Source organism: Vicia villosa, linkage group LG6 (assembly GCF_029867415.1).
Source record: "Vicia villosa cultivar HV-30 ecotype Madison, WI linkage group LG6, Vvil1.0, whole genome shotgun sequence".
Lineage (NCBI taxonomy): Eukaryota > Viridiplantae > Streptophyta > Magnoliopsida > Fabales > Fabaceae > Vicia > Vicia villosa.
Window position 1 is genome coordinate 71294973 of NC_081185.1, and position 21223 is coordinate 71316195.

Genomic DNA, 21223 nt, shown 5'->3' on the forward strand with positions numbered 1-21223 from the left:
TCAAGTTGTTGTTATAGAAGAAGCGACAACCGGATCCTCACCAAAATGATATGCTAAAGGTTCATCTTGTGGTTCTCCAAGCTACAAAAGTAAAAGGATAACTTCATAAGCAAAAGTAATATAATTATTCAATTAAAATAGACCATCCATAAATATAATCAAAGGTTACTTACAATGCTAGCAGTGCAGCCCTTTTTAATTCCATACTTCTCCTTCACCCAATCACCCCCACAAAGAACCATTTCAATTGTCTTAGTTTTCATTGAAGATCGTTTCGGATCAATAACCCTTTTACCAGTACTAAAAATTGCTTCAGAAGCAACAATTACAACTGGAACAGTTAGAATATCCTTTGCCAATTTACTAAGAACATGATGTTAGACGCTGGCCTTAGGATCTAGAGGGGGGGTGAATAGATCGTTCACAGTTTTACGGATTTAAACGACTTTTCAGCGGAAGTGAATTCTGAATCGACTCGCGTCTATTCCGAACCACTATCGAAACGATTATATATGTGTTTGGAAAAACCAGTCAAAGACTTGAAGTAAATGATAAGAGTATATGTCGCAGAATCAAGATGTTTCTCTTATGAAAATCAGATTAACTTTTTGTATGATGGACAATGTTTGCAATGCAGTAAGAGTGATAGAAACAAATATACAAACACTTGGTGATAATGATCAAATTGAAGGTAATTCAATGTGTGATGGATTGTGATGTTTATGAACGAACTTAATTCACAATCTTAACACCCGAATCATTGATCAATTTGCTATTATAACCAAATATGAACAGAATGTAAATGAAAAAGTAAAAGCGACAAGAACACGATATTTGTTTAGGCAGTTCGTCGATCGTCCTCGCTACGACTACGTCTGCCCCCAATTCCAAATTGAAATTGGGTAATCTTTCATTAATGTTGAAAGTAGTATATACAAAGAAGATAACAAAGCGATAAACGATAAACCAATTATGTCGATCCTTTGAATCTTCTTCCCCCTTAATCTTGACCAAGATCAAGGTTATCCAAGAGCTTCACTTTGATTCCCTTCTGCAGTGTCTTGATTCCTTGAACTCCCCGTTCCTCAATCGTTACACTCAGCCGAATCCTCAATGAACGCCTCTTGATAAAAACCCCCAAGAACCACCCGTCGTGGAGGACAAAACCCGCAGATTTTATTCACCAACAAACCCCACAAACCTTCACCCACTAGGAATCTTCAATTCCGTTCCATGGACGTTATCGAGCTCATCACTAACCCGCAACGCAAGAATGATTATGTGTAATTGTGTTGGAGATGATGAAGAACGAAGATGAGAAGCGTTTGTGTATCTTTCAGTCGTTGGTGTTTCTTGAATAATTACCCTTGCACAATATATATGATTGCATAACAGTTAGAACCAAGAAAAACTGATTTTTGAACTTTCTTGATCAGTTAGGTCGACCACTTGTAGTGCTTAGGTCGACCTAACAGAGCTTGCAGAATTTTGCTCCCAGTTAGGTCGACCTGTTGAAGGAGTAGGTCGACCAGAATCCTCTTCTGATGCATTCTGGGGATATTTTCACAGATTAGGTCGACCTAGTTGATGTGTAGGTCGACCTAACAGGCTGGTATGTAGAATTCATCAATTTAGGTCGACCTAAATGATGTGTGAGTCGACCTAGCAGGGGTATATGAATTTTTCTCCATTTTAGGTCGACCTGGGTTGATGGTAGGTCGACCTAACTGCTGTTTTTCTGCATTCTTCTTGTTTTGCTTGTGTTGAGACAACCTATAAACATATAAACATAATGGGTTGACCTATGAGTGATCAATGCTTGCTTTTCTTTGGGTTTTCTGCTTCCGTCTTGTTGTTTGAATGCTTATTTGAGTTTGCCATGAATCAAAAACATCTTTGAGTGTAATCTTGTATTCACATACTCCCCCTTTTTGATGATGGCAAACCATTCATCTAAACTTTGGTAGTAAGTGATAAAGACTCAGCTCCCCCGTACATCCAGCATCTATCTCTCAACAAGGCAATCTCTCAATAAAGCTCCCCCGTGCATCCAGCATCTATCTCCCCCTTTGTCAACATCAAAAAGAGAAAACAAGAGAATAGGAGAGTAACAAGAGAACCATAGATAATAATGCTAGCATGTACAGTATAGTAGGTAAAAGGTAGTTAATGATAGAATGAGACACATATGTGAGCAGGAGCAGTTTTTATGCATGAAGTCACTATAAGCATGTTAATTGATAGCATATTATAGTATCAATAATATTTTTGGAAGTGAACAACAATTACGTTACCGCTTTTTCAATATGACGCCTGGCTTGATGATGAACTACCTTTACGCTAAGAAAGATGTTAGCAAGACAAATAGATATATACATAAAGTAAAGAAATAATATTAAGAGAAAACAAACGTAATTAGCCCAAATTAGAGATATCGAGTATCCCTAATTCCCTACGAATGTTGAAATATTGCTCCGTTGCTAGAGGTTTGGTGAAGATGTCAGCTAGTTGCTTCTTGCTTTCTACATGTTCAAAAGTAACGTCTCCTTTCTCTACATGATCTCGTAGAAAGTGATGCCTTATTTCAATATGTTTGGTACGTGAGTGTAAGACAGGATTTTTACTCAAGTTTATGGCGCTTGTGTTGTCGCACATGATAGGTATGTGATCAAGCTTAATACCAAAGTCAAGAAGTTGTTGCTTGAGCCATAATATTTGTGCACAGCAGCTTCCAGCAGCTACATATTCTGCCTCAGCAGTGGATAATGCAACCGATACTTGTTTCTTACTATGCCAACTTATTAATGAGTTTGAGAATAGATGACACGTTCCACTAGTGCTTTTTCTATCGGATTTGCAGCCAGCAAAATCTGAATCGGAGAATCCTACCAAATGACACTCATTTCCTTTTGGATACCATAGGCCATATGTAGTAGTTCCACGTAAGTATCGCAGAATTCTTTTGACAGCTTTCAAGTGAGATTCTTTTGGACACGATTGATATCTTGCACACATACATACACTAAACATAATGTCTGGTCTTGAGGCAGTAAGATACAATAGTGAACCTATCATACCTCGGTATAATTTCACGTCAACCTCTTTACCTTTCTCATCTTTGTCTAGATTTGTATTTGTTGCCATAGGTGTGTCAATTTCCTTTGCTTCACTCATTCCAAATCTTTTGAGCAGCTCCGTACAATATTTAGTTTGATTCACAAACGTTCCATGACTGAGTTGCTTGATTTGTAGGCCAAGGAAGAAATTTAGCTCACCCATGAGACTCATCTCAAATTCACTCTGCATAAGCTTAGAAAAGTCTTTGACAAGTTTTGCATTAGTGGACCCAAATATAATATCATCTACATAAATTTGGACTAAGAGAATATCCTTATCTTTTCTTTTAATACAGAGAGTAGTATCAACTTTACCTCTAGAGTACCCTTGACTAAGGAGAAATTTGCTCAAACGTTCGTACCAAGCCCGAGGGGCTTGTTTAAGACCGTATAGAGCACGTTTCAGCTTATAAACATGAGTTGGATACATGTAATTCTCAAAGCCGGGTGGCTGAGCAACATAGACTTCTTCATTTATATAGCCATTTAGAAAGGCACTCTTAACATCCATTTGGAATAGTTTGAAGTCTTTAGAACAAGCATAAGCAAGTAAGAGGCGAATAGCTTCGAGACGAGCTACAGGAGCGTATGTCTCTTCATAATCAATACCTTCCTCTTGATTGTAACCTTGGGCAACTAATCTAGCTTTGTTTCTAGTAATAACACCGTTTTCATCAAGTTTGTTACGAAAAAACCCATCTAGTGCCTATTACTTGATGATCTCCCGGATGAGGGACTAAGTCCCAAACATCATTCCGTTTAAATTGGTTTAATTCTTCTTGCATGGCCATTAGCCAATGCTCATCAAGTAATGCATCCTTAGCATTTTTCGGCTCAACTTGTGAAACAAAAGCAAAATGATGGCAGAAGTTACTTATCTTTGAGCGTGTTGTAACGCCCCTTGAGATGTCTCCTATTATATTGTCAATTGGATGGTCTTTCACGTTTGTCCAGGCCTTGGGAAGTTCTTCATTGTTTGAGATGCTTTCTTTTTCATTTTCATTGTGAGACTCATCTTTCTCTCTCTCAGCATCTTTCTTTACAATACTTTCATCCTCATCTTCCTTATCCTTGACAATGTCTTCAGTGAATGGACCTGCACCATTAAATGAAAGACCTTTCTCGACATATTTTGCATAAGATTCATCAAAAGACACGTGTACTGACTCTTCTACTATAAGTAATCTCTTATTATATATCAGATATGCTTTGCTAGATTGTGAGTAACCAAGGAATATGCCCTCATCAGCTTTAGCATGTAGATGTTGTTTACTCTTAAGCCCTGTTGTACCCCAAAATTTGCCCTCATATATTTACGAATGCCATTTTATTTCGAATAAATGAATTGGCACAGTTGGTAAGAATTTGAGCATGAAAGGCACAAGAGCGAGAGGTCTCGGGCTCGAATCTCACTTCTACCTTTTTCTCCATTTTATTTGTTTCTAATTTCAATTCTAACCTTATTTCCATTTAGTCAACAAAAATCATAAAAAATATGTTTTTTTTTAGTATTTAAATTTAATTTTCGTTTTCTAATTTTAGGCATTTTTAAATAATAATTTTTAATTTGTTTTATGCACTTTTATCAAAAAATGAGTCAAAAAATGTCCATAAAAATCAAATCTTTTCCTTTCTTGTCATCATTGTTTCTTATTGGTTGATTAGTGTCATAATTAGCCTTTGATTGGTCCAAATAGTGTCAACTTTATCACCAAGTAAAACATGATATCATTTAATTAATTTTGTAATTAATATTAATTTTCTTTTCCTTATTTGTTAACCTAAATTTTTATATATAAATAGACTAACAATTTTTCAGCCTTGAACCTCTCCCCCACAATTCAACCAGAAACCCTTATTTTTGTAACATCCATTCTCTTCACCTCACGCGTACAACAACAACAATTTCATTCACGTACAAACAACAAACTTTCCACAAAAAAGCCTTCTTTTTTCAGTCAAACCCTATATTTGTTTTAACCTTGTACATACACAGACTTTTCAAAAAAAAAAACAACAAATCAATCCTCTGCACCTCATTACAACTTCACAGTGTTACAACAATTTACTTCAACCATCACGCAACTTTATTTTCTCCTTCAATGTTTCCTCACTAATATGCATCCACCATTATTTTTCATTATGTAAATTGCAATTTTTTTTGTTTGGTTGGTGTTGTTGTTTTAATTTTGTAGGTTCCAAAGCATACGACGTTGGTTCGGTTTCACATGTGGCTGCTGTTGTGAAACTGTTACTCGGTATCTCTTCCTTCCGATCCCACTCAACCGACCTCCGCTGTGAAGATCCGACGAGCAACCCACACCTTCAACACGCACGCGAGTCACAACCGCGCTACCACCATTAAAGTCTCACCGTGGATCGCCCCATCCCGCACAAGGAGGATCTCCGGGTTTACTTGGCACTGGAACTTGAAGAACCTGTGGATTTATTTTCCACTTCAAGTACTACACTTGAGGCTTTCGGAATATTTTCATGGACATTTACAAGTACTTAATTTTGCACACTTATTCGTTTTATTTTTATTCGATTGTTGTAATAAGTTTTCTATCCCCATTTGTTAAATTGTAATCCCCTCCCCCGAAGCCTTGTAATAGCGTAGGACCTTATGTTTCTGCTTTTATTTTCCGCACCCTTATAACTGCTAGATGTATGTTAGGGCGTGTATGGCAAGATTAATCAATTAACCGTTAGATCACTAACTCAAAGATAATATATCTGAATCAACACACTTGCACTCACTCACCCCTAGGGTACGCCCCTCTCGATTGCCTTCGATTATATGACTGCGTCCCTCGAATATAGAGGTACCAAATAGCAAATGTCCCTCGATAAACAAAAATCATCAAAGATCATGGTCCCTCGATGACCCCGATGTTGCCTACGAATACATGATCTAGTCCCTCGAACTGCTGCCTACGAAAGATGATTGTCCCTTCGAATTTGCTAAAGGTACCTCTATCTTGTTGCCTTCAACGACCTTCGATGATCCTTCGATGTCCCGAACACGTCCAATAGATAGGACTACCTACCCACAAATGGTATGGTTAGCCATATCCCTTCCAAAAGCATAAAAGTATAGGAGAGACTAAGTGTAGGGTAAAAAGCTTTAGTTTGCTTGCTCAACATAAAAATGCTTTCCACATCCCATTTTTCAACATTGTCTCTTCAGACATTTTCAAAAATCAAACTGTCTTTCAAAACACACACACTTGCTTTTTCAAGCTTTTCAAACAAAACAAAACGAGCTAAGCAAACTAAGAGCCCGTAGATAACTACGGATGAAAAGGGTGCTAACACCTTCCCTTTTCATAACTTACCCCCCGAACTCTTTTTCTCAAAAGGTCTTTCCTGTACTTTTATACCTTTCCTAAATTGGACAAAATAAAATTCGGTGGCGACTCTTGCTCACCGCAACATTGTTGCTTATAAAAATAAAAGTCAGTTCACCGTATTACAGAACTGGCGACTCTGCTGGGGATACTTTCGAATAAAAGAGGGGTTACCTTAGAGCTTAGACCATTTAATATGCTTGTTTTGTTTGCTTTACTTTTCAAGGTTGCTTGGGTTTTGAATGGAAGATGAATCCTATACCCGGATTCGAGTGCACCTTAAGATAGGAGCGGCATAGTCATGGAGACCTCCCTTGTGCATGCTTGGGATTGGTCAAAATGAAGTTCGCGCTTGAGTTAGGCCTCCACTGGTTATTGTGTACCTCTTTTGCATGAGAGAGGTTTACGCATGTATCTTTGGGTGCGTCGGAGCTCAAGGACCTTTAGTCACCTTTAACCCATCCTGACTTTTAGGAACGTAGTGGGAGGGCTATTCTTGGTGCATGCCAAGTTATGGTCGCGACCCGATACTACAGCTCAGATAGGTTTCTTCCTAAAGTATCATTGCGTGGTATGCATGTACCATGTTCGAGGGTGCTTTAGAAGGGGCTGAAAATTCTGGGTCACTGGTAGAACCCGTTGCTGATATCATCCTTATCCTTAGAAGTACCTTTGGGGAAGGGTAATTACCTGGTCATACTCCATGCAAGCTGTAAACCTAAGGACTCTTGTGTGACATGTTTGTTATCTAACCACTTGATCTCCTTGCAGGTTTTGTTTGTAGGACTTACTTGTCCGTACTACCCTATGCTTTTACATAATGTGCTGACTAACCTTTTCAGGGATCTTTGGTATTTAGGATGCATAATTCCCAGGTACTGTTATGGAAGGACTATCAAGAGCCTTAATTCATATCAAGGGGCAAGAGGATTTATTTTCCTCCAGCCAGATGCTTTTCAAACTCGAAAGTAGAATAAACTTCTGTCAATGGGCAAGAGGATTTATTTTCCTCTAGCCAGATGCCTTCAAACTCAAGGGTACAGTTCCTATCAAGGGGAAAGAGGATTTGTTTTCCTTTAGCCACATGCTTTTAAGCTCAAAAGTACCATACCCCGAATCAGAGGCTGTGACCCACTGGATATGGTGAGCCTGATTCTTAAAGAAGGACGTTCAAAGACGGAAGTCGAAGTTCTTCAACAAAGCTGCAAATACATGTCAATGTTGCAAATTGGGTTCCAAAAAGATCCTTGAAAGCATTGCATATGCATTTGCATACATATCATTGCATAACAGGTTTCCAGACAACGAGCTTCTCATTTTCTACCTCAAATCCCTAAAGCTTGATACTTACAACTCCTTTGTGGCTTCGTCAGAATCTTCTTCTTAGAAGTAATCTGTAGTTCAGATACGAACGCTTGGTTTGGTTTCCTATCTGGGGCACTTGGTCAGTCGATCGATAATTGCCAACCAGTCCGAGATAAGGTACAAGACCTGATTGATGCAAAGGTTATCATATTCACACCTGCAGGACAGATTTGAAGTTCTCCCTCGACTCAATGGACCTTCTGAAGCAATACGTCCATAGGGAGAAATTCTCCTCAATGTTGGCAATTCGTAATTTATCATGCATTTTCATGCGTAATCTTTCTTGTTCTTGTTCAATACTGTCTATATGCAATACTTGTTTGTTTTTGAACTATAATAACGATGCATTGGATGTGTTTGTCTTGAAAAAATTCACTCGCTCTCGCTCTAATATGTTCTTATTTGCTTGTGATACCAAACTCTCAATGATAAAGCATGATGACTCTGAAGGGAGAATGACGAACACATAATACCAATAATCTCAAATGGTGTGCTTTCGAGTAAAACCCTGTTGATGATGTACAGGCATTGTTTCAAATTCCCAAACGCTGGAGATATAAGGAAGTTAATCCCTCGTCAACCCCTTTGAGCCTTGAAGTAGGAGTTTCTTTTCTATATGGAAAACCCTCATATTTAATCCAGGGGCAGGGTAGTGTTCAGTTAACCTGGTTGAGCATTCAAAATTCATCAGGAGCACGCATATAAGGATACAACAATGGTTATCCTTCAAAAGGCTGAGGAAAAGTCGAGACCGCAATGGTCATCTCTCGCGCAACAAGAGGTCAAATATGACGATACAACAACAACTATCCCTCGTCAACCAATAAATGAGGCAGTCACAATCTTTCCAACAAATCAAAGACGTCTCAGGATCATACGACTTGCTCAAAAAAAAAAAACAATAAAAAGGACGAATAAAAAAAAAGAAAGCCCGCTAAGTCAATAACTTGAAAACAAGTGACTTAGGCATAAGTTAGGGCATCCCGCTGGACTTCAAACTCAGAATTCAAAAGAATTTGTCCAGGCAAAAGTCAGGGAAACAAAAAAAATCCTCAACAAAAAGGAAAAGTCGCGTGACTATAAATTCAAGGTCGTGTGATCAGACACAAAATACGAAAGGTAAAGTGACTTCCATGTCCAAACACCTCATTGATTCCTCAATCTTCTCAAACTCCTCTTGAAGGATGAATGATCGCATCAAGTTAACTGAACTTAGGTTGGAGAACATCACGAAGGGGGTGGGCACCAATAAAATTTTGAGCCTACAAATCCATTTTTTTTCTAAAAAACCGTGAACCTGGCCACGTTACAACCCTCAAAAGTCCTAATTGAAGCAGGGTTAATTCGAAAGCATACTGTAATGAAAATACGGTAAACTGACTCCTAGAAGTTTTGCTAAAACGTTTGAGTTGGTATCACACCATCTTTAACAAAAATCGATGTTTTGACATCCTTTCAAAAAAAAAATCTTTTTTTTAAGAAAAAAAAAAAACTTCAAGACAAACATGCACTTTGCATTAGAATTATATTTCTCATACTAAACATTCTTTGCATATGAACAAGTACTTGACACCAGGAAAGCTTCCATCATGAACTGCAGATGAAAAATTGAATCCTCTCAAGGGACAAGTTGTCTTCAGAACTCCGTTGAGTTCGAGCGAGAATATCTCAAATACTGATCACCCTCAGGGGCACAAAAAAAAAGTTGAATACCCTTTTGAGTAAGAATTCATATGTCTAGGGCAATCAAGTCAAGACTCGAAGACTCTCTCAAAAGTGTTGATCAATCGTGGGCATCGTTCCTAAACTTATGATACTGGGCAGGTTGCTTGTGGTAGCACAGAACTCAGAAAGTCCTCCCGACAGACAAAGTCGCTTCAAAGGCGCATCAAAAGCAGAGATGTTTCCTACGCCTGACTCAGTCAGCTAAAAAGCTTGTATATACAAGGAGCATATTATCACTCCATCTACCAGAGGCAATTTGGTCACAGTTCATAGAACCTCTCAAAGACGTTGAACCACCAGAAAGGCTAGGCCATCACTGGGGGCATGCTGCATTAGTCACAAATTTCAAGAAGAGCTGTTTAGCTACCAGTATCACATGGTGTCAGTATCAATCTCTCATACGAAGTTCTAGTTCCTGTAATCTCAAGTATCAAGCATACCGGGTTACTGAAACCAGGGGCAGGTAGCCTCCCACAAGCGAAGGACCATATATGGTTAAAAAGTGTTTTCCAACAGCAAGTACTCAGAGACATGGGGCAATGGAAAATTTGAAATTCCCGGGAATCTTCCCCACAGAGTTGTTTTCACAAAACATCCCCACAGAGTAATCCTCGAGGGGTTATCTTCAAATATTCTCTTCCCAACAAAAGCTCGGTTCCCCAACGGAGTTTATATCTCTGACGCTATCGGTTCTCCGATACAATCTTCTTCTCCAACAGGATTTATTCAAACTCACTGTTCCCAGTAAAGTTGGCACTCACGGTGGAAACTTGGTCAGTTATCCATCTCTCTTATCCCCAATCAGGGCACATCAGGATCAAATCACTCAAGCCACTTTCATCCCCAAGCGGTAATAAAAATCCCCAGCTGGATATCCTCGAACGGAAGACATGAATTCTCAACACAATCACCTTGTCATCATCTCCAGCAGCATACAGAGATTTATTTTCTCAATCAGCAATTGCTATACAAAGTTACCAATATGCTTCGACTATATAGTCCATCCATGCGTCATTCACAATACATACATAACATACAACGTTCTCGTTTATTTCGAGAACCTCATTTACATTACATACATAACATATAACATTCTTGTTTATTTCGAGAACCTCATTACACAATACATGCATCATGACATTGCATAAAACTAATTTTTCCTCTTCAGGTCACTTCATAATCAAAAGAATATTATCATCCAAGTACAGTGCAAAGATGATCTTATCAACGAGTTAATTTTGACACTCATTCCAAACACAAATACAATTCTGAGGCTTCATTCTGGGTCTTTCTTCAAAGATAATTCAGAAACAATCAAAGAACTTCTCATCCTTTCTAGGAACCTTTCTAGGTAGCCTTGTTTAAGACATATCATATCCTTTCTAGGAACCTTTCTAGGTAGTCTTGTTTAAGACGTTTCATATCCTTTCTAGGAGCCTTTCTAGGCAGTCTTTTCTAAGACGTTTCTCATCCTTTCTAGGAGCCTTTCTAGGCAATCTTTTCTAAGACGTTTCGTATCCTTTCTAGGAGCCTTTCTAGGCAGTCTTTTCTAAGACGTTTCGTATCCTTTCTAGGAGCCTTTCTAGGCAGTCTTTTCTAAGACGTTTCATATCCTTTCTAGGAACCTTTTCTAGGTAGTCTTTTCTAAGACGTATCACATCCTTTCTAGGAACCTTTCTAGGTAGTCTTTTCTAAGACATTTATCAACCTTTCTAGGTAGTCTTTTCTAAGACGTTTATCAACCTTTCTAGGTAGTCTTTTCTAAGACATTTATCAACCTTTCTAGGTAGTCTTTTCTAAGACGTTTATCAACCTTTCTAGGTAGTCTTTTCTAAGACGTTTATCAACCTTTCTAGGTAGTCTTTTCTAAGACATTTATCAACCTTTCTAGGTAGTCTTTTCTAAGACGTTTACCAACCTTTCTAGGTTAGTCTTGTTCAAGACGTAACTTAGTCCTTCTCGGTAGTCTTCTCTAAGACATATCTCCACCTTTTTTAGGTAATCTTCTTTAATACATTTATCCAATCTTTTCTAAGACATCTCTTGCCATTTCAAGGAGCTTCTCAGTTAATCTTCTACAAGACAGTTATTCCCGAGCTTTGTTTAAAGCCTAATCTTCTTTACATCAGTCATTGATATACCCTATTCAAGAACCTCTCCAGGTAGTCTTATGTAAGACATTACTTCATTTTGATGAATTCCTCCATCTCATACAACACTCTGTCAACATCTGGATGGCATCTTTAAGCCCATCTCCAGCGCCATTACTTCGCACACCGACGAGTGCAAATTTTTGGGCACTTTAGTGTTCAATCCTCTTCCACCTTCAGATCACAATTGGCAAGCGAGCCAATCTTCCTCTTCAGGTTTAAGAAGATTGAACAGGGGCAGCTGTTGTACCCCAAAATTTGCCCTCATATATTTACGAATGCCATTTTATTTCGAATAAATGAATTGGCACAGTTGGTAAGAATTTGAGCATGAAAGGCACAAGAGCGAGAGGTCTCGGGCTCGAATCTCACTTCTACCTTTTTCTCCATTTTATTTGTTTCTAATTTCAATTCTAACCTTATTTCCATTTAGTCAACAAAAATCATAAAAAATATGTTTTTTTTAGTATTTAAATTTAATTTTCGTTTTCTAATTTTAGGCATTTTTAAATAATAATTTTTAATTTGTTTTATGCACTTTTATCAAAAAATGAGTCAAAAAATGTCCATAAAAATCAAATCTTTTCCTTTCTTGTCATCATTGTTTCTTATTGGTTGATTAGTGTCATAATTAGCCTTTGATTGGTCCAAATAGTGTCAACTTTATCACCAAGTAAAACATGATATCATTTAATTAATTTTGTAATTAATATTAATTTTCTTTTCCTTATTTGTTAACCTAAATTTTTATATATAAATAGACTAACAATTTTTCAGCCTTGAACCTCTCCCCCACAATTCAACCAGAAACCCTTATTTTTGTAACATCCATTCTCTTCACCTCACGCGTACAACAACAACAATTTCATTCACGTACAAACAACAAACTTTCCACAAAAAAGCCTTCTTTTTTCAGTCAAACCCTATATTTGTTTTAACCTTGTACATACACAGACTTTTCAAAAAAAAAAACAACAAATCAATCCTCTGCACCTCATTACAACTTCACAGTGTTACAACAATTTACTTCAACCATCACGCAACTTTATTTTCTCCTTCAATGTTTCCTCACTAATATGCATCCACCATTATTTTTCATTATGTAAATTGCAATTTTTTTTTGTTTGGTTGGTGTTGTTGTTTTAATTTTGTAGGTTCCAAAGCATACGACGTTGGTTCGGTTTCACATGTGGCTGCTGTTGTGAAACTGTTACTCGGTATCTCTTCCTTCCGATCCCACTCAACCGACCTCCGCTGTGAAGATCCGACGAGCAACCCACACCTTCAACACGCACGCGAGTCACAACCGCGCTACCACCATTAAAGTCTCACCGTGGATCGCCCCATCCCGCACAAGGAGGATCTCCGGGTTTACTTGGCACTGGAACTTGAAGAACCTGTGGATTTATTTTCCACTTCAAGTACTACACTTGAGGCTTTCGGAATATTTTCATGGACATTTACAAGTACTTAATTTTGCACACTTATTCGTTTTATTTTTATTCGATTGTTGTAATAAGTTTTCTATCCCCATTTTTTAAATTGTAATCCCCTCCCCCGAAGCCTTGTAATAGCGTAGGACCTTATGTTTCTGATTTATTTTCCGCACCCTTATAACTGCTAGATGTATGTTAGGGCGTGTATGGCAAGATTAATCAATTAACCGTTAGATCACTAACTCAAAGATAATATATCTGAATCAACACACTTGCACTCACTCACCCCTAGGGTACGCCCCTCTCGATTGCCTTCGATTATATGGCTGCGTCCCTCGAATATAGAGGTACCAAATAGCAAATGTCCCTCGATAAACAAAAATCATCAAAGATCATGGTCCCTCGATGACCCCGATGTTGCCTACAAATACATGATCTAGTCCCTCGAACTGCTGCCTACGAAAGATGATTGTCCCTTCGAATTTGCTAAAGGTACCTCTATCTTGTTGCCTTCAACGACCTTCGATGATCCTTCGATGTCCCGAACACGTCCAATAGATAGGACTACCTACCCACAAATGGTATGGTTAGCCATATCCCTTCCAAAAGCATAAAAGTATAGGAGAGACTAAGTGTAGGGTAAAAAGCTTTAGTTTGCTTGCTCAACATAAAAATGCTTTCCACATCCCATTTTTCAACATTGTCTCTTCAGACATTTTCAAAAATCAAACTGTCTTTCAAAACACACACACTTGCTTTTTCAAGCTTTTCAAACAAAACAAAACGAGCTAAGCAAACTAAGAGCCCGTAGATAACTACGGATGAAAAGGGTGCTAACACCTTCCCTTTTCATAACTTACCCCCCGAACTCTTTTTCTCAAAAGGTCTTTCCTGTACTTTTATACCTTTCCTAAATTGGACAAAATAAAAGGTCTTGCTCACCGCAACATTGTTGCTTATAAAAATAAAAGTCAGTTCACCGTATTACAAGCCCTTAAACATAATGTCTCTTTTCTTAGTATGTTCTATTGTGCAGCCAGAATTTGTAAACATTACTTTAAAATCTTTGTCACACAATTGACTTATACTTAAAAGATTATGTTTAAGACCTTCTACTAGCAGCACATCAGTTATAGTAGTGGTAGAAGGGTTACCTACACTTCCTTTACCAAGTATGGCTCCCCGATTGTTATCTCCATAGGTGACATACCCCTTTTTCTTTGCTTGAAACTCAACGAAAAGAGATAGGTCTCCAGTCATGTGTCTTGAACATCCGCTATCAAGGAACCACAACCTTTCGGCAATGTCAAGACACTTTTCCTGCAAGATTAATTTAAAGAGGGAGGTCCCCAATTTTCATTGGGTCCTTGGTAGTGAGTACACAATTTGTTGCACTTAGGCAACCATTGAAATACTCCTTTAGGAACTAAAATTCTCCTAAATTTGCATTTTTCAATGGTATGTCCCTTTTTGCAACAATAATGACAGGTAATATGATGAGAATATGGAGTTTTGCTAGTTGATACTTTTGGTACAAAAGTGTATTTACTATATAAAGGAGTATACGATCTTTTGCCTTTGTCGGAATGTTTTGCTCCATTTTTCTTTAGATATTTGTTGTATCTTCGCACAAACAGTCCCATTTCCTCATCATCGGAGTCTTCGTCATCACTTGTGTCACTATCCTTTGGCTCTCGTTTTGAGGTCTTGGAGCTCGAAGCTTTTAGAGCTATTGACTTCTTCTCTACCTCTTTCTCCATGTTCTTTTCTTTCTTTGTCCTTTTCTCATGCATGTCAAGGCATTTAAGGTGCTGTTCATGTTCCTCTAGTTTACCAAATAGAGTTGTGATATCTAAAGTGTTTAGATCATTTGCTTCCTTTATTGCTGTAACTTTGGGTTGCCATTCCCTGTTCAAACATCTTAAGATTTTGTTAGTAGCAACTGCATTGGAAACAGGTCTATCAAGAGAATTTAACCGATTTTTCAGATGAACGAATCTCTTCTGCATGTTTTCGATGGATTCACCATCTTCCATGTGGAAGAGTTCGAACTCTTGAGTTAACGTATTGATCCTAGCTAGTTTGACATCATCCGTTCCCTCGTGGGCAACTTGCAATGTGTCCCACATAGCTTTAGCTGATCTACAATGGGAAACGCGATAGTATTCATCAACTCCTAGAGCTGAGATTAGAATGTTTCTCGCTTTCCAATCGTATGCATATCTCTTTTCATCTTCAGCATTCCAAGTATCTTCTGGTTTTGGAACAACTGCACCAGCTGCATTTGTCATGGTGATCTGAAATGGACCATTGACAATAGCTGTCCAGATGTTCCTATCAATTGCATTGATATGGACACACATACAATCCTTCCAATAGCCGTAGTTTTCGCCGTTGAAAACTGGAGCTCTATTATGAGCCCCTTTAGGTCCGGAAGCCATCTTTCCAATAAGTGTTTCACGTAGCACGGAATAAACCAGGCTCTGATACCACTTGTTAGACGCTGGCCTTAGGATCTAGAGGGGGGGGTGAATAGATCGTTCACAGTTTTACGGATTTAAACGACTTTTCAGCGGAAGTGAATTCTGAATCGACTCGCGTCTATTCCGAACCACTATCGAAACGATTATATATGTGTTTGGAAAAACCAGTCAAAGACTTGAAGTAAATGATAAGAGTATATGTCGCAGAATCAAGATGTTTCTCTTATGAAAATCAGATTAACTTTTTGTATGATGGACAATGTTTGCAATGCAGTAAGAGTGATAGAAACAAATATACAAACACTTGGTGATAATGATCAAATTGAAGGTAATTCAATGTGTGATGGATTGTGATGTTTATGAACGAACTTAATTCACAATCTTAACACTCGAATCGTTGATCAATTTGCTATTATAACCAAATATGAACAGAATGTAAATGAAAAAGTAAAAGCGACAAGAACACGATATTTGTTTAGGCAGTTCGTCGATCGTCCTCGCTACGACTACGTCTGCCCCCAATTCCAAATTGAAATTGGGTAATCTTTCATTAATGTTGAAAGTAGTATATACAAAGAAGATAACAAAGCGATAAACGATAAACCAATTATGTCGATCCTTTGAATCTTCTTCCCCCTTAATCTTGACCAAGATCAAGGTTATCCAAGAGCTTCACTTTGATTCCCTTCTGCAGTGTCTTGATTCCTTGAACTCCCCGTTCCTCAATCGTTACACTCAGCCGAATCCTCAATGAACGCCTCTTGATAAAAACCCCCAAGAACCACCCGTCGTGGAGGACAAAACCCGCAGATTTTATTCACCAACAAACCCCACAAACCTTCACCCACTAGGAATCTTCAATTCCGTTCCATGGACGTTATCGAACTCATCACTAACCCGCAACGCAAGAATGATTATGTGTAATTGTGTTGGAGATGATGAAGAACGAAGATGAGAAGCGTTTGTGTATCTTTCAGTCGTTGGTGTTTCTTGAATAATTACTCTTGCACAATATATATGATTGCATAACAGTTAGAACCAAGAAAAACTGATTTTTGAACTTTCTTGATCAGTTAGGTCGACCACTTGTAGTGCTTAGGTCGACCTAACAGAGCTTGCAGAATTTTGCTCCCAGTTAGGTCGACCTGTTGAAGGAGTAGGTCGACCAGAATCCTCTTCTGATGCATTCTGGGGATATTTTCACAGATTAGGTCGACCTAGTTGATGTGTAGGTCGACCTAACAGGCTGGTATGTAGAATTCATCAATTTAGGTCGACCTAAATGATGTGTGAGTCGACCTAGCAGGGGTATATGAATTTTTCTCCATTTTAGGTCGACCTAGGTTGATGGTAGGTCGACCTAACTGCTGTTTTTCTGCATTCTTCTTGTTTTGCTTGTGTTGAGACAACCTATAAACATATAAACATAATGGGTTGACCTATGAGTGATCAATGCTTGCTTTTCTTTGGGTTTTCTGCTTCCGTCTTGTTGTTTGAATGCTTATTTGAGTTTGCCATGAATCAAAAACATCTTTGAGTGTAATCTTGTATTCACACATGATACTTGGCTTCATTCCCCATGTTAAAACATCAAACTTAGTTTTAGGGAGAACTTTTAAGGGAGGCTCCTCAAGATATAATTCAAGATCAAATTTTGAATTAGTGTTACCAACAACAGTTTCTAAAAACATTTCAAAACTCCTCCTTCCCAACCCAGAACTAGACCCAACCTCTGGAGTCTCAGATCCAGGGACATTCTCACCATTGGTTCCATAGGTATCTTGATATAATTGGAAGAGAGAATTTAAGTTGGTTGCCAACTCTTGTTCATAGGCCGTGGCTTGAGTAGAATTTGAATACAAGAAGGGATATACCCATTTGATGAAGATCATTTTATACCTATTTGAACAAGTAGAGTTGTCAACCAACTTAAATTCAGCTATACCTATTTGCATAATTTATTTTCAACATTGTTTGGCCTCAGAATTTGATTTCATCATAGGCAACAAAAGACACTATGAGGTAACAGAATTGGCCCTAGACACAACTAAAGTCACATCAGAAGGAGGTAACAGAATTGTCCTCAGATTTATCATAGGCACAATTTAGTCACAACTCACTAGGCAACATAATTAATCATAGGCACAATTGAGTCACAACTCACAATGTTAGATAATTGAATTGGCCTCAGATTCACAACAAGACAACATAATTCATCATAGCCCAAGGTTGATTCACAATTCACAACAAGGCAACAGAAATCATAGGCCTCAACATGTATTTCTTAGGCAACAAAATTTATCATAGGCCAAGATGAAATTAAACAGAAGTACACAACAAGGCAACATAAATCATAGGCCTCAACATGTATTTCATAGGCAACAAAATTCATCATAGGCTAAGATTAAATCAAACAAAAGTACACAACAAGGCAATAGAAATCAGAGGCCTCAACATGTATTTCATAGGCAACAAAATTCATCATAGGCCAAGATTAAATCAAACAGAAGTAGATGACAAGGCAACATAAATCATAGGCCTCAACATGTATTTCATAGGCAACAAAATTCATCATAGGCCAAGATTAAATCAAACAGAAGTACACAACAAGGCAACAGAAGTCATCCTATGAATAATTCATCAAACAGAACCACAAGAAAATCAGAGACATAAAAGTGGCCTCAATATTCATCAAAGGCCAAGATTAAATAAAATAGAAGTACACAATAAGGCAACAGAAGTCATCATATGAATAATTCATCAAACAGAACCACAAGTAGATCAGAGACATAGAAGTGGCCTCAAGATGTATAACTTAGGCAACAAAATTTATCATCCAAGGTTGAATCTCAAGGCAACATACAAAGCAGAATAGTAGCTAACTATTGTACAATACAATGGCATCATAATTAACTATCTACTTGTAAAATGTACATACCTTGGATCAAGAACTGCACCAATAGAAATCAATGTATTAGACTCTGACCAATAGTTGTCATATTTTAACTTCATTTCATTAGCAAGCGCTTGCAGCTGAGGATTATTTGAGATACTTGAAGGTTTGTCAAGTAGAACCTTCACCCTGTAAAGCTCAGCCAAAAACAAATTAGCAGTAGGGTAAGAGGTACCACTAAAAATTGATGTAACATCAGCAAAAACCTCCAAGAACTTGCAAATATCATGAACATCTTCCAAATCATTTGCATCAGGAAAATAGTTGAGAAATGTACCATTTTCTTCAGCATATCTAGGCCAGACTTCTCTATAGTGGTATGTGTCGCACGCTCGCGAAATATGAACAACAGAGTCGCCACTAACATATCTATCCTAAAAGGAAAGGAACGCCAACAAACCTAAAAACGAATAAGAACAAGGTCTTACGACCAAAGATAGGGTACGGAAGTCGGTTACGCGAAGGGAAGGTACTAGCACCCCTCACGTCCATCGTACTCGATGGTATCCACCTATGTTTGTTGCTATCTAAAGGGTGTGTTAGCTATAAATCTAAATCTCAATGCAAAGGGAATGCATGCAAAAGAAAGAAAATGAAATACGGGGAAAATAAGGTTTATAAATAGTTGTGCTCACTTAGGCCCCGCGACCTAATGCCTACGTATCCTTTTTAGGAATCAGAGCGTCGTAGTTTGGCTCACATGTTTTTGTTTGTTTTTTGTATTTTTTAGTGGACGAAGTTACATTCGCAATCTAGCATTAGGATAGCAGCTCGTTGAGTGGAGTCTTATGTGTTACCTGTCTGCGATCGAAAGGAAGCAACGTGTCCGATTAAGAGAAAGAATGCCCTGAAGGCAAGAGAGAAGAGAGTTTGAGCGTTTCAAGTGGCACCCTAAAGCAAGGGAGACTCGAGTTGCTCTATGGTTGGTGTTTTTTATGATTGGGAATTTCCACTCAAGTGATTCCCTTAAGCAAGGGAGACGAGAGTTTTAATTTCCCTTTTTTTTTTATTGTTTTGACCTTTATTAGATGTTTTGAAGTGTTTTCTTTGTATCTTTTAAGGGGAATTAGATTCAAATATTAGTTAAGTGTTTTAAAGTTGAAAAGAAAAAAGAGCTAGCCTAATATGAATGGGAATTTCTAGATCCTAATGTTGTCATGGTTTCTACCTACAATTTAAGGATTTTTTGAGAGAAAGCTAGCCTAGTTAGCATGTGAAGATTACAAGTCCCAAAATTCTAAGGAACATACAAGTGAAATTACAAGTAAAAATCACAAGTGAGCATGATACAAAATTAGTACAAAATTGACTAAGAATGACTTGACAAATAAAGCACCAAACATGAAAACAAATGATTCAAAATATAGTGCTAAAATGAAATAAAAGATACTATTTATTTTTTTTGATTTTCTGAAGAAATGATTTCTAACCAAAGAATTAGCCTAAACTAGTATTTTTGTGATCGTTTTTATATGTAAAAATTGTGTATTAAAGGCCTAAGACTAATAGGAAAAATTAGCATTTTAACACCTAAAAGAAATGGCAAAAGAAACTAATAAAATATAAAATAAAAATGTAAACAGGGGGTGTCAAATTGAAATTAGAGTGTGAAGAGCAGTGGGCGCAGGGCCCAGCCCAAAGGGTGTTTTTGTTATAGATTTTTTATAGCAAAAAATGCGTATCATGGGCCACAGGGGGGTATGTGCAGTAATACGGTGAGGCCCAAGCAAAGGTTTTTTTTATCAGATTTTCTTATTATAATTAAAAATAAAATAAAAAGATAATTGAAAGAGGGATTTAGGGTTTCACTCGTGACTCATCAGCTTTTCCTCTCAAACTCATGTCATGCTCTCATTTCTCAAAACACAGTGGCCAGAAATCTCCCCATGGCGGCGACTGCAACGGCCGGAGGTCAAAACCTCCGATTGAAACCTCTAAACCAATCTTTACGTTGCCCCGACTACGACAATATCTTCTGTTTTCTTTGATTCTCCCTCAAATTCTCATAATCAAACCCAAAGTGAAACCCTAGATCTAGCTAAATGTTCAATTAATCAGCGATGGTGACGAACAAAGGAACAAGACCATGGGGAAAATAATCAAAGGATACAAATCTACCACATGGCATCAAGAATATCGAAGAAAGGTTAAACAACTACTTACCTACCGGAGTAGCTCCGACGGCTCTTCGACGATTGTATCTTGGCGAAATAAACGCGAGGGGAACTTCGGTTTCAGGTAACTTCAATTCTCGTTCTTCTCCTTTGTGTGTGTATCTTCGTCTTCTTCTGATTCATTTTCTTTTTTGTGTTTCTTTGTTTGAGTTGTTGAATAGAGTGTGAGGGAGGCACGAACTGATGAAGAGAGAAGTTGCAGAGGATGACTTGTAAATAGGAGGATGGAGGCCGAGCTCAAGCTTAATCGGAGCTCCGATTGTGGAGCTCCAATAGCTTCTGAAAACCGAGCGTATAGTGAGGGTAATTGGAGAGAGAGGTTGGAGAGAGAGAATTTGCAGAGATATGAGGTTTGAGTGATGAAGACGATGAGATGAATATGGAGAGTGGTTGGAGTATGGAGATAAAGAAGAATGGGGAGAATAAGAAATGGAAGTTGAAGGTGAGTAAAAATGGTGGGCACCCTGGCTT

At 38.0% G+C, this 21223-nt stretch overlaps 1 protein-coding gene across 1 annotated transcript in view; it reads right to left on the reverse strand.

Annotated features, from left to right (window-relative positions):
- The window catches only part of LOC131613849 (zinc finger BED domain-containing protein RICESLEEPER 2-like), a 24281-nt gene continuing 3058 nt past the window's right edge, over positions 1-21223 (reverse strand). The window contains exons 2-5 of the mRNA XM_058885488.1: positions 18564-18707; positions 17190-17524; positions 174-331; positions 1-81 (exon numbers count right to left, since the gene is read on the reverse strand). Of these exons, the coding sequence (XP_058741471.1) occupies positions 1-81; positions 174-331; positions 17190-17524; positions 18564-18707 (718 nt within the window). The remainder of the gene's footprint in view (positions 82-173; positions 332-17189; positions 17525-18563; positions 18708-21223) is intronic.